The following is a 12,994-nucleotide window of genomic DNA, read 5'->3' on the forward strand; positions in this document are numbered from 1 at the left end:
GGCCTTTACGTTCTACTGGAGTAGCTCTTTCGATTGCTGTTGGCTTATTGGAGGTACTTTTAGTGCTGTTGTTTGAGATGAGCTGGTCACAGTAAGCACCCGGCACTCTTTGCTGACACTTGTGCAAATGTCAGTCCAGCTTGGCCACAGGACTGCAGTTGGACTGCAGAGATGCAATTTGTGGCTACTGACATTTGAGATGAATTAGCACCAGCTGGTGTAGAGTGGGCTGGAAGTTTACATCTAAATGGTAAAATATGCAGGTGTTTAAAGGTCTCTGATTCTTGTGTGTATTGCTATGTGGAGATGATACTGTGCACTGGGTTTATCTGAGGGTCATCTAAGATGTAAGTAAAAAGAACAGAAACTGCCTGCTTCCTGTTGTGAAGACATGAAGCTTGACATAGCTTGAGTCTAAATGAGAGTGTGGTGACTGTCAGGAAATGCATTGCTATTTATCAAGGCGGCCTCTAGCAGAGATGGGTCCCTAATGACATTGCAGAAACACATGCAGAAGCTTCTCTAAAGAAAGCATTGTTGCCATTTAATCAGTCTCTCCCTTTTCTTCCCCCTCACTTTCCCCACCCCCCTCTGATATAAGTCTTTATTTTTATTTTAGGGCACATTTCCAAACACGGGGGCCAGAATAATGCTGTTTACAGGTGGGCCACCAACACAAGGACCGGGCATGGTGGTAGGAGATGAACTGAAAACACCCATCCGTTCTTGGCATGACATAGAGAAAGACAATGCAAGGTTCATGAAGAAGGCCACCAAAGTAGGTGCTAGTGCCTGCTGGGTGTGTTTAAAAAATACCCTGAATATTGTGTCAGAATGCTAAATGGGGGAGAAAAGGACATAATACATACTTACATACACGGCTGTGTTGACAGCTGCCCAGTGTCCTTCCCCCAAACTTATTCCATTCTCTTGATGTGGGAACAGTATGTCTAGATATTTGCATGGTTGTCCTTGAAGTGCCTGAGCCTTCTGTGTACATTAAATTGTGAGAATGGTCAAGGGAAGGGTAAAAAAGACTTCCTCCTAGTTACTTCTCCAGTACAATCTTGTGCCTTCTCAGAGAAATAAGTATTTCAGTGTTGTTTCTTAGCTGATGGTGGGTGGAGAGTTTGTTCATCAACATCATTGTATCTTCTTCTGGGGAGGAGAAATCCTGTCTTCCAGGAACTGGTCACTTCCAGAAGGCCTCCTTTGTTTTCTTGTCATATGAAACAACAGTTGAAACAGTAAAAATGTCAGACATGAAATGTGCCTCTTAGCTTAGAGGAAGCTATTCTCTTAACTTAGTGGAAACCCAAAGGTTTCCAGCTGATAGTTATCAGAGACAAAGATCCCATGCAGGTCATGGACTCTCTGTATTTGTGACCTGCAACTCAAGCTCATCCAAGTGCAAACATTCTAGGAGGGAGAAGTGTGCTCCAGCAAATAGCTGTTTACTTACCACAGCACTGGTAATTTGCTTCATTTATCCCTTGTTTCACATGTTGGCCTCAGCTGGACAGTGGTAGAAAAACTGACCATTGTGGCATCCTAAACACTGTATGTTTTCCCCAGCACTACGAGACCCTGGCTAATCGCACTGCAGCCAACGGGCATTGCATCGACATCTATGCCTGCGCCCTGGATCAGACTGGACTGCTAGAGATGAAGTGTTGTGCAAACCTCACTGGGTATGTTCATGGCAGGAGAGCACAAAGCTTGCACCTGTATTTTTTTTTTTTTTTTTTTGAGGGGGAGAATGGTTCAGAAATCAGTTAAGTTTGCTGTCAGGGCAAAAGGGTAAGATTTTTATCATTCTATTCTAAACTGTGGTTTGAATTTGCCAGGAATTACATGGCAAACCTTCCCTGATCCCAGTCCACATTTCTGAAGTCTCAAAGCAGCATGTGAATTAGCACTGCTGGTAGAAAACTTGATGTCCTGCTTTGAGAGAGGTATTCTAAAGCATGGTGCAACATGCCATTTGCAAATGCCTTCTGCCTCCTTGGGAGATAGCAAGTATCCTTTCCAGATATGGATATATAGAGAGATGCCGTGCTTTGTGGTGTGTGCTTGACTGAAGTGCCATCAGAAGAGCAGAGTGACAGGCACGGGGTAGAAACTTTCCCTGTGTGGGCCAGATTTTCTTTGCTTAACAGCTCACTTTTGCTTTCTCGAGAGATTCTTGCCTTCCCTGCATCTAGTTTTAAGTGACATCTCTAAGGTGTAAATGCCTGTGTTCCATATTGCTGAAAACCTTATGGTCTCTGTGAGGAAGGCTGTGTGCTAAACTGGGCCTTTTGGGGACTCGGCACGTCTTATTGGCCATTTAAGATCTGCCGTGTCTAGGAAGTCAAAGGATGGTTTGAGCAAATGCAAGGTATTTGTAAATAATCATGTAATACTCAGTAAGCACAAGAGAGATTGTATGACCCTTTGGTTGTGTTACTAAGCTCCATCTGATCGGGCCTGGGTTTACCAAGGTGCTTGGGGGAGGCACAGCACAGATGCATGCATCTATCCTCGTGGTGCAGCTATCCTGTCTGTAGTGTGGGTGAGACCAGTCCTGCTCAGGGAAAGGAGGCTGAGCAAAGCTCTTTCCTGGGTTGAGATGTTTCTAACTGGTAGAACATGAGCATTTTTAAGGCAGCTAAAGGGATGACAAGAAATACAGTTGAGAAAGCAAGCTGGCAAAGATGGAGCATTAACTTGACTTGACTTTGGAGGAGGTACCCATGAATCTGCGATCCCTGATGTGAATTCTACCTATGCAAAGGCATGCTTTAAAACAGTTTCTGCATGTGTTTGTATGCATGAGAGTTGGAGGGATCTATCCTTTGTTGCTTCAGTTCCCTTGTGTATTATTTTTTCTTTCCCAGAGGACACATGGTGATGGGAGACTCCTTCAACACTTCTCTCTTCAAGCAGACCTTCCAGCGGGTATTTAACAGAGGGTTCAATGGGGAGTTTCGGATGGCTTTTGGTGCAAGTTTGGATGTGAAGGTGAGAGATTAGTTTCATTGGATGACATTAACTGGGAAATGTAAGTGCTGTTAATTCAAAAGTCAATTAAGTATCGCGGGTGTAGAAAATTTTATGTGTTCTGAGGGCAACTGTACTGCCTGTTTTGGGAGAAGCGCCATATTGGACTGAGTGGAGGGATTTTTGTTTGGAAGCTTATTAAATTTGTGTTGGTGTTTTTTTTTTTTTTTTTTTAAAAAGAAGCTGAGCTCAGCCTCTCCTCATTCAGCAAGGAACATTTAATGCTTTCTTGTGGTTACTATAAATATGTCTTCATTATTAAGATGTGACTATGTAGATTCTCTTATGTTCACTAATTGTAGCAGTAGGTGATCTGGGAAAGTACTCAGAGATGCTTTCCTTGACAGCCATGTGTATGCATCATCTGATCAAAGCTGAGCAACTGATTTTAGTCTATGGGTATTACATTTGAGTGACTTGATTAAAAAAACCCCAAAAAAACCCAAAAACCCCACCACAATTTTTTTTACCTTTTTCTAGACCTCTAGGGAGCTGAAAATTGCAGGAGCTATTGGACCATGCATATCCCTGAATGCTAAAGGGCCATGTGTTTCTGAAAATGTAAGTTTCTGACATGGAAAAATCTTTAATAAAGAAGTAAATAAACAGTGAAAAGTTTATGTCAACTAGAATGTCAGGGTTTTCAAAGAAAAGACCAATTTGGAAACGTCCCTAGGAAAAGACAGTCTTTCCTAGACTGAATTCTTGCTGCATAAGGCTTTCTTTTAACTGTATGTCCTTCAGTAACTTCATTCACACCCAAAAGATAAGAAATCTAGAAGGCCTGCCATAACTTGTACCTCTGATTAGAATTTAACATTAGCTTGCCTTATATGCTGCTAGAGACAAAAATGCTGCTTTCTTTTCAATTCTGTGCAGGAGCTTGGAATTGGAGGAACATCTCAATGGAAAATTTGTAGTCTGGATCCCAGCACAACTCTGGCCATTTACTTTGAAGTGGTAAATCAGGTGAGTCCTTTTTTTTTGTCATCTTTTTCACATACCGAAGTAATTGTTTGTAACAGGGCAAGGAAATGCAATGATATCCCCTGTGTTGCAGATGGATGGTTGCAAAGCAACCAAGAGTTTTGTGCCAAAGAAACAGTCTCAGAGGTTGTTTTTGTATGCATAAATTGCCTAATATGTTTGTTCTGTACAAAACCTGCATTCTTTCCTTGTCTTCATCATATAGTATTTATTTAACAAGGAAGAAATTGTCTTTTTGCCAGTAGGTGCTGTGGAGAATAAAAGTATAAATACCTTCAAATTGTTGGAGAATTGGTCCTCCAAGTTGTAATAACTTCATGGCTCAGAAGCAACTTTTGGCTGGGGAAGTTTCTGAGCATGTGGCAGCTAGAAGCTAGGAAGGTCACCCCAAAGGAATTCTATTCCTCACGTGTCTCTCTTTGTTTTCTCTGCTGTGTGGGCTTGTTACTTCTGGGAATAGGATGATGGACTCGTATTTCCTTTCCTCAGACCTTGTACTGCCATTCTTATGTTCATTGCTATAGAGGTGATAAGTTGCTGCTGTCCTTTAAGGGACAACCTGAAGAAGAAGTATTAAATGGCCCCAGCACCACTTGACCCTGCGGGCTGCTGGAAAACACACCACTAACAGACACGTCTGCCTTCTCTGGTCCATCCCTAGCATGTACTTAATTCTGTGATTAATGAAATGATAACCTGGAGTTCTCCGTAGTGTACAGAGTTATGAGAAGCCAGACCATTTTGAAGGCTTACCTTGTTTCATTTTCAGCACAACGCACCAATACCTCAGGGAGGCAGAGGGGCAGTGCAGTTTGTCACTCAGTATCAACATTCCAGTATGCAGAAACGCATTCGTGTTACCACCATAGCCAGAAAGTGAGTATCTCATGCCAGTTCTTTGGCAGAATGTCAGAAACTTAAGCTGCAGTCTGTGCTGGATTTTTTTCTAGCTTTTTGTTGCACGCATTGGCTGCAGAGTGTTTGGTACAGGGAGGATGAATCTGGTTTGGGTTTTGTTGAAGGTGAATGCATGTAGCACTAACCCTTTACTAACCCTATAGCTGGGCAGATGCGCAGAGTCAACTCCAGCATATAGAAGCTGCATTTGACCAGGAAGCTGCTGCTGTGCTGATGGCACGACTGGGGGTGTACAGAGCTGAATCTGAGGAAGGACCTGATGTTCTGCGATGGCTGGACAGACAGCTGATCAGACTGGTAAGACCAATAGATTGCAGTTGGGTGCATTCTTGCTTGTAGTAAAAAGGGTCTCTGGAGATGAAAACACCATTCTTTTTCCAGATTGACTTGCTTCTTTTGTACTCTGTTCATGGGCACATAGTTGTAATACGCGATGGCTCAGAAGCCAGTATGATCAGGGTAGGTAAACATCCCCTCATGCTGAAAGGGTTAAACCTGAGATTAAAGAAGTGATGGTGAAACACAGAATAATGCACGTGGGAGGGGACTTCTGGAGGTCTCTGGTTCAACACCTCTGCTCAGAATAGGGCCAGCTTTGAAGTTACAGCATGTTGCTCTATGCCACATCTTGTTCGGTTGAGTTTTGAAGATTTCCAAAGACGGAGTATCTCTTCCTTCTCTTGACAACCTGTTCCAATGTTTAATCACAGTCACTATGACTTCCCCCCCACAATCAGAATTTCCATCTCTCCAGCTACGTAGCTGTCAGGTAGCTGTAGGCAGCGATATGACTCCCCGATCCCACTCTTCACCAGGCTGAACAAAAACAGCTCTTCAGCCTCTCTTTCTACATGAGGTGCTCCAGGCCCTGACTGGCTTGGTGGCCTCTGCTGAACTCAGTCCAGTTTATCCATGCCTGTCATGCACTGGGGTGCCCCAAACTGGACACAGCATTCAGATGTGGGCTCACTGGTGCTAAGTGCAGGGTAGTAATCACTTCCGCAACTTCATACTGTCTCTTGCTTTGCATTTCAAAATCCTGAATTGCCTAAATTGATTCTGGCTTTGTCCAGACACCCATGTGGAGTTGATACTAACAGATATGGCACATCAGACACTGAAAAAACAGTATCAAGTAAAGATTTGAGCACCAAAGCATGCACGGGCATGCTGTGTGCTGAAAGGATTGTGGAGTCTTTTACAGTTAAATTGCTAAAACCATTGATGCTTCTTATTTTCAGTGAAGCAGTCAGTGAAATGCCAGTCTGCTACTGCTCTAGAAGGAAGTAGAGTTGCTGTAGAACTGTGTCATAGCATACAAAGCAGTTTAGGTATAACGTAGTAGCCCTGATGTAATGGAAGATATTGGGTAGTACTATAAGTACTATTTCTTTCATTCTTAGACAACTTCAAACCTAGATTTTTTTTATATATATATCTAAAAAAAAGAAATAGATCGAATCATCATACAGAAACCACTGACTTAAAGAAAAATAGCCTGTAAATTTTATATCACTTGTTGTTGTCATGTTCATGCCTTAGTTGCTCTATTTAAAAACAATGAAAAGAACACCCTTCCAAAAAAAGAAGTGTTAATTCTAAAAAAAAAAAAAGGAGGGGGAAAAAAAAAAAGAGAAAGTTAACTGAAGTATCCATTTTGCTTCCAACAGTGTCAGAAATTTGGACAATACAATAAAGATGATCCCAACTCCTTCAGATTGTCAGAATCGTTTTCTTTGTATCCCCAGGTAAGTACTTCACTTCCCACAGCTATGGCAAAAGTGTGCAAGGGTGAGTGAGAGTGATGATAAAACATCTTGTACCATTTACCAGATTCAAGAGGGGAGGAACAGATTCTTTTTTTATTTGGTGGGCTGTTCCTGTAGTTTAGTGCTGCAAATGACTGATAAGAGAAGAACTCTGAGGAGTTAATAAGGGGTAGACTTTTTTCAAAGAATTTGCTGATTGGAAAGATTGGACTTAGGTGCAGAAGTTTTGGCAACTTGCTGACATTTCTCTTCTCACTCATCTTTCTGGTGCAGTTCATGTTCCATCTGCGACGCTCCCCATTCCTGCAGGTCTTCAATAACAGTCCAGATGAATCTTCTTATTACCGTCACCACTTTGCTAGGCAAGATCTGACCCAGTCTCTCATTATGATCCAGCCCATCCTTTATGCTTATTCTTTCCATGGGCCTCCTGAGGTGAGTCCTTGTTTAATAGGAAGAGGTGGATCAATCCAAAATAATGAGTATCCAGTCAGAGTAATACTATTTCAGCAAAAAGGCCGCTATTTATATATTTTTTTAATCAAGGTAATTATTAAAGGATGAGATGGGGCAATGTAAAATATGAATTGGTTTTCAGTAAGCTTACGGTGTACAGCTTTGATTTAAAAAAAAACCCCACAAAAACCAAACCTGCCAACCCCCTGTGTGTCCCTTCCCCCCCACCTCCTTAACCCAGCCCCTCTGCCAAGCCACAGCCCCTGCCTCCCACCATCTGGTGAATTTTGCAGGCTGTCAGTATTACTTTTGCTTCTCTGCTAGAAGCTGCCATCTCCATTGTGTAAGTCAGCAAGCCTCAGCCCTTCCAGGTCATAATCTCCCACCAGTTGCTTGTTTTCAGTTGTTTGTGCATCAGCGTTAACCTATGTGCAAGTATTCGATGGACAGACATGGATTCTCTTATACTGGCGGCTTCCTTGAAAGGAGTGCATTTGACATAAAAGAAATGCAGAAGCTGCTGAAGTAACATTTTTAAACCTTCTTGGCAGCATTTTACAGAGTTCTTGTGTTATTCCTTATTATTCCTGAGATACTTTTGTTCAAGGTTATTTCCGATTAAACTTGGATAGTCATAGAAATTGCTCTCTTGCACTTTATGCAGTAGCTGATAACCTGCTGCTCCATTCAGGGATGCTGCAGGAGGCTGACCGCGCTCTGCAAGGCATTCGCGTGGACTGAGCAGCCGTTGGTGGAGTCGCGTCTATACGGACAGGGCTGAGCAAGCTGTTCGGCCAGCCATGGGGGTTAATACAGTTCTGAGGGCTTAGTGGCATCTGAATATCTTCTTCTTTATTTTCCCCAGCCAGTGCTTTTGGACAGCAGCAGTATTCTTCCTGACAGAATCCTACTGATGGATACTTTCTTCCAGATAGTTATCTACCTTGGTGAGGTACAGTGAAACATATTCTCTTTCTCTGTTTGCACTCCCTCTCTACTGTCATGCATGCAGACAGTGTCACTGTTAATATAAAACAAAGCTGCTTGCAAAGCCCACGTTAGCAGAATGACATCATATACATGCTGCCAGTTTTAATACAATTTCCCCACTGTCTGAGTTAACAAATCCTACTGGAGTTGCTAAGGAGGTGTGTTCTGTACTGAGGAATAGCTGTCCTGTTAGCTTGGTAATGAAGGTACTCCCTAACCACACCTGGGAAAGGCCAGAGAAACGTGAAACTAAGCAGGGCAGAGAGATGCAGTTTGATTTTCAGATACATGATGTGCTTGATTGCTGGGTTTTGCCACTCAAATACTGCTGCTCTCACAGAAATCAGCTAGGAATTTTTTCAGCTTTTGCTTTTAAGTACTGGATGCTTTTGACAGGTGCTGCTATGTTCCTTCCATCATGACCGAGCTTAAGTGCTTAGGTACTGGCCCTTTCTAAACATCCAGATTTATACCAATATGCAAAGTCTTGGCATTCCGGTGCCTCTTCAGTATGCAGACCTGTAGATCTTCCTGTCAGGTTTTGTAAGGGAGCAGTATGCTACTATAGCTGGATAATAGAAATCTCTCACATCCTAAAGTAGTTATGGGGTAAGGAGTGAAGAGGAAGCTGGCTTTTCACTTCTTTCTCTGGAAATCTCCCTGTTCTTTGATGCCTTTTTTTTTTTTTTTTTTTGCCCCTCATATCCTTTATAGTCCTGCTTGGGGAATGGCCCTCATCCAGTTTCTTCTACCTAAACGTGGCATCAGATTGTAGTAGTTTAAGTAAACCCATCTCAGTTTATGGTCAAACATTCCTGTTAGTGAAAACTTTTTGGGAGGCATTTTAACTCTTCCTTTTGTTTGTCAATTAAGCTACTTCACTGATATTTAAAGACTGTTATTAGAATGCTTGAAGTTTGGTATGATAGTTTGCCACAGCTCTATTATTAGCTCCTGACTTCACTCCATATAGGATTTGTTCCCTTTGAGAAGTGAGCCAGGTTACCCAATTGACATAAACAGGAGTTAAACGCTTAAGTCAACAATAACAATAAATCTTCCAGAGTTACCTTAAATAGTTTCTACCTACTGTTGCAGAGCAAGACACTCAGCAACTGGGTAAAATTTAGACAAAGGAAGAGCTAAGTATGTGACCTGCATATGTATAGAACAATTGCTCAGTACCTATGGATAGGTACCTTGAAAATACTGTAAGGCAATGGCTGCTTAATTTAAGTCCAAGTCAGGTTCAAAATGTCAGTGACTTACAAACACTTTGTGTTTCTGTGTTGGTGCAGGCTGAAACATAAAGGCTTGAAGATCACTTTCAATGAATTGCTCTTGCACTGCACAAACTGCTGCCAGCTTTTGTGTTGAGTGCCTGTTTTTTAAATTCAGGGACGGAAACTAATTGATGTTACTGCCAGAGTAGTGAAAGCATGCATTTGCCCTGTGCCCTGTAAGCAGAAGTACCTGTAACATTCTGCTGCCTTAAGACATGCAGGTTAAAAAGGGGAGGTTTGCAGATACCTCTACTACTTCTTAATTTCCTCTCTGTCCCATCAATAGACCATTGCACAGTGGCAGAAAGCTGGTTACCAAGACATGCCTGAATATGAAAACTTCAAGCACCTACTGCAAGCCCCACTGGATGATGCCCAGGAAATCTTGCAGACAAGATTCCCAATGCCGCGTTACATCCACACTGAACATGGGGGCAGTCAGGTAAGGAGGCTTATCGAGGAGCTCTTTCTGTTGTTGAACAGAGCAAATAGCTGTCTTTCTGCTTTACTGAAAGGATGGTTCTGTAAGTTAAATACAGTGGTAATCTAGCTCTTCAAAGTACAGAGCTTGTATATTTTCTTACGACCTTTTACTACAACTTTGTCCTTTAAGAAGCCAATCACTTGCTGAATATGCTTTTGAAATCTGAGGATCGAAAAAACTGAAAACGCCAGCTTAAATATCTTTTTATTCCCTAAAGAGGTGGGAAAGAAATTATTTGGCTGTGTATCTAAACTTACCCAAGACAGGGAGTGCAGTTAGTTTGCTAGGACAGTAAGTTATGCTGAATGATTTACCATCTGTTCCTTTATTCTGTAATGGTGAAGAAGGATATAAAAAAATTTCTATTTTTGCTTTTCCTGGAATTGCAGTTGTGCTGTGCTTGTCTGTGCCTGGCTTGTTTGTAGCAGTGAAGAAGCAGGAACTGATGCTCCAAAACAAAGGCTTGGTATTAATTTTTGATGTGACTCTGTTATGCTGGTCCTCCACTGACCTCTTTTTTGAAGAGCGGCATGTGAGGGACAGTGCTGGTTGACATACCCGTGTCACATGGAACCAGAGCTGCCCTGCCAGGCGAGCGCCGCTTGCTGTAGCAGAGCACTCTGTGCCCCTTGGAGACAAGTTGTTTGTGGAGCAGGGCTGTTTCTGGACTTGAAAGCTGTTTAAGTTAAATTAGTACCTTGCAAAAGCAGAACAACATCACTAGTCATGTACCTAAGGCGGTAAGAAGTCTTGAGGGAGCTGACAGGTCTGTTGTTTTACGTAACTGTTTCTCTAATGTTTTGTCTTAATAGGCCCGGTTCCTCTTGTCTAAAGTGAACCCTTCTCAGACCCACAATAACCTCTATGTGTGGGGACAGGTAAGCAATGGAAGAGCTGCTCACGTTTGGGAATACTGTAAAATGTACATTTACGTTATTTGTCTACACAGTAGCCATTGTGCTTCACCACATGGCCACAAACAGGTAGCAGGTTACATTTATCCTCTTATTTCTTACCTAAGAGCGTTTTGCAGATCTATGTGACTGGATTTGAAAATCTTACAGTGCTTTGTGGTGCAAGGAAACAAAGGATCTGGTAATGGAATTACCAGCTGAGACTGCAATAATTGTAGCATTTTAAAAGACAACTGATTTATTAGGTTTGTCTCTAAAGCTTAGGTTAGATTTTTGTTCAACCTACTTACTCAAGCCCATGATTGTTGGTAAGACAAACAGTATAGGTGGGGGGCACTAGATGACAAGATGATCAGAATACAGTTTTCAAGCCTGGATGACTAAACTTGTGTTCCTGTTCTTGTAGTGAATCCCCCAAATTTCAGCAAAATCCCATTGACTTTGGGGCTTTTTATCAATGTTTCCAAAGAATGGCTGTCTAAATAGAGGTGCTGTCAGAACAGTTCAATATTTTAGCAGCTTGATGGCAGGAGATGAGTGGTCTCTATAAGGAGGGCTTTTCCCCTTTTGATCTCCCTTCCTGTATCCCAGCAACATGTGGGGCACGGGCAGACCAGGAGAATTTTCCGCTACTGAAAAAAAGCAGCTAATTTGATGTAGAATATGCGCTTAGAGGTTTCAGATGAACTGATGTAGAAATTTATCTTCACCCTTCCCTACAAATATGATTTAAAACTCCTAGGTCACCGTGTATTTAGTATTCTGGAATACTGAAATATGTAGATACATATTTTAGATACATACAGATACATACAGATCTAATTTAGCTGAGAATATTAGACTTTCATATTTGTGTAGAGCTTTGGGCAGCAAAATTCCTAATGCTTTAGAAAGAAGAGACTTTCTTTTTTCCAGTAGTTCAGATTGCACTAGAGGATAGTGTCAGTGCTGTTGCCAAAGAATAGCATCTTTCCACTAGGTATTTGTCCTTTGCAGGAAATACGGTGGTTGATTTAGCAGGCAATTAGTTCAAAGTGCTGACATCAGATTTGCTTTCAGTTAGTCCCCAGTGTTAACAACACTATTTTAGGCTCATTATTTCTTTATTCTTCTGCAGGAATCGGGAGCTCCAATCTTGACAGATGATGTTAGTCTCCAGGTATTCATGGACCATTTAAAAAAGCTGGCAGTTTCAAGTGCATCATGACTTTGATCAAACAGAGAAGCAAGAACGGAAGAATTACATAGATCATGTTGATGACAGAAGTGGAGCAATTTATTTACATTTCCTTCTTTCTCTTTCAGAGTAAAGTTTTTAAGTATGAAATTAAATAAATATTTGGGGAGAGTTTTGTATTTGACCTATCTAGATATTAATTTATTTCCTTCCATCTATACTCTTTTTACATGCATTGTAATTGGAGCTAAAGGATGTTTTAGCCAATACAAATTTTAACAGTCTTTACCTTAATTTTTAATGTTGTATGTTCTTAAGAGGTGTCTTCTAGCAACCAGGGACTGTATTAATGAAAAATAAAACTGGCTAAGAGCATTACTATTTAGTGCTATCCCCAGTTCAGCTGTAGGAGCAACAGACTTGGCCTACCTCCATTTTTGAAAACATTAACACGGGGGTCCATACATGCTACTGAAAAAAATTTCGAGAAGCTCCTAAAGGTAAGACAGGGCAGAACAAGTATTAGATGATGGAGAATGCTTTGACAAAACCCGTGCTTTGAGAATGACGCTGAAGTGTTTCCTCTGGGTCACCGTCATGCAGGGCCCAACCGTCAGCCCCTCCCTTCTCTCACTTTAGCACGGCATTAATAGGCTTGAAAACCGGCGCTGCAGCTGTCGCTAACGCGGGCTCTGCCCCTGAAGAAGATGATGTCCCGGTGGGCGCCCAGGGCCGGGCTGAATCGCCTCACGCCCCCTCCGCTGCGTCAGTCGCGGAGCTCCCGCCCAAACTGGGTTCTTAGCCGCTGCCGTGATTCTCGCGCCGCACCCAGGCGGGGGAGCACAGCTTTCCTGTTACGGCGGCAGCTGGCTCCCACCCCACAGCACCGCCCCGCAGCCTCCCACCCCTGCAGCCAAGGCGCATGCGTGCACCGCCCTTCTCCATGCGTGCCGTCCGATTGGCGGCACGGCCCG

The 12,994-nt window shown here is 42.4% G+C and overlaps 1 protein-coding gene across 2 annotated transcripts in view; it reads left to right on the forward strand.

The window, feature by feature from the left end:
• Positions 1-12,212, forward strand: part of SEC23B (Sec23 homolog B (S. cerevisiae)) — a 16,153-nt gene extending 3,941 nt beyond the window's left edge. For both annotated transcript variants that reach the window (XM_010289748.1, XM_010289749.1), the window contains exons 7-20: positions 2-53; positions 620-778; positions 1,576-1,691; positions 2,880-3,003; positions 3,523-3,603; positions 3,922-4,011; positions 4,799-4,905; positions 5,091-5,244; positions 6,618-6,695; positions 6,990-7,151; positions 8,038-8,124; positions 9,732-9,887; positions 10,742-10,807; positions 11,961-12,212. In XM_010289748.1, the coding sequence (XP_010288050.1) occupies positions 2-53; positions 620-778; positions 1,576-1,691; positions 2,880-3,003; positions 3,523-3,603; positions 3,922-4,011; positions 4,799-4,905; positions 5,091-5,244; positions 6,618-6,695; positions 6,990-7,151; positions 8,038-8,124; positions 9,732-9,887; positions 10,742-10,807; positions 11,961-12,050 (1,522 nt within the window). In that variant the 3' untranslated portion in view covers positions 12,051-12,212. The remainder of the gene's footprint in view (position 1; positions 54-619; positions 779-1,575; positions 1,692-2,879; positions 3,004-3,522; positions 3,604-3,921; positions 4,012-4,798; positions 4,906-5,090; positions 5,245-6,617; positions 6,696-6,989; positions 7,152-8,037; positions 8,125-9,731; positions 9,888-10,741; positions 10,808-11,960) is intronic.
• Positions 12,213-12,994: the final 782 nt, after the last annotated feature.

Source organism: Phaethon lepturus, unplaced genomic scaffold (genome assembly GCF_000687285.1).
Source record: "Phaethon lepturus isolate BGI_N335 unplaced genomic scaffold, ASM68728v1 scaffold46556, whole genome shotgun sequence".
NCBI lineage: Eukaryota > Metazoa > Chordata > Aves > Phaethontiformes > Phaethontidae > Phaethon > Phaethon lepturus.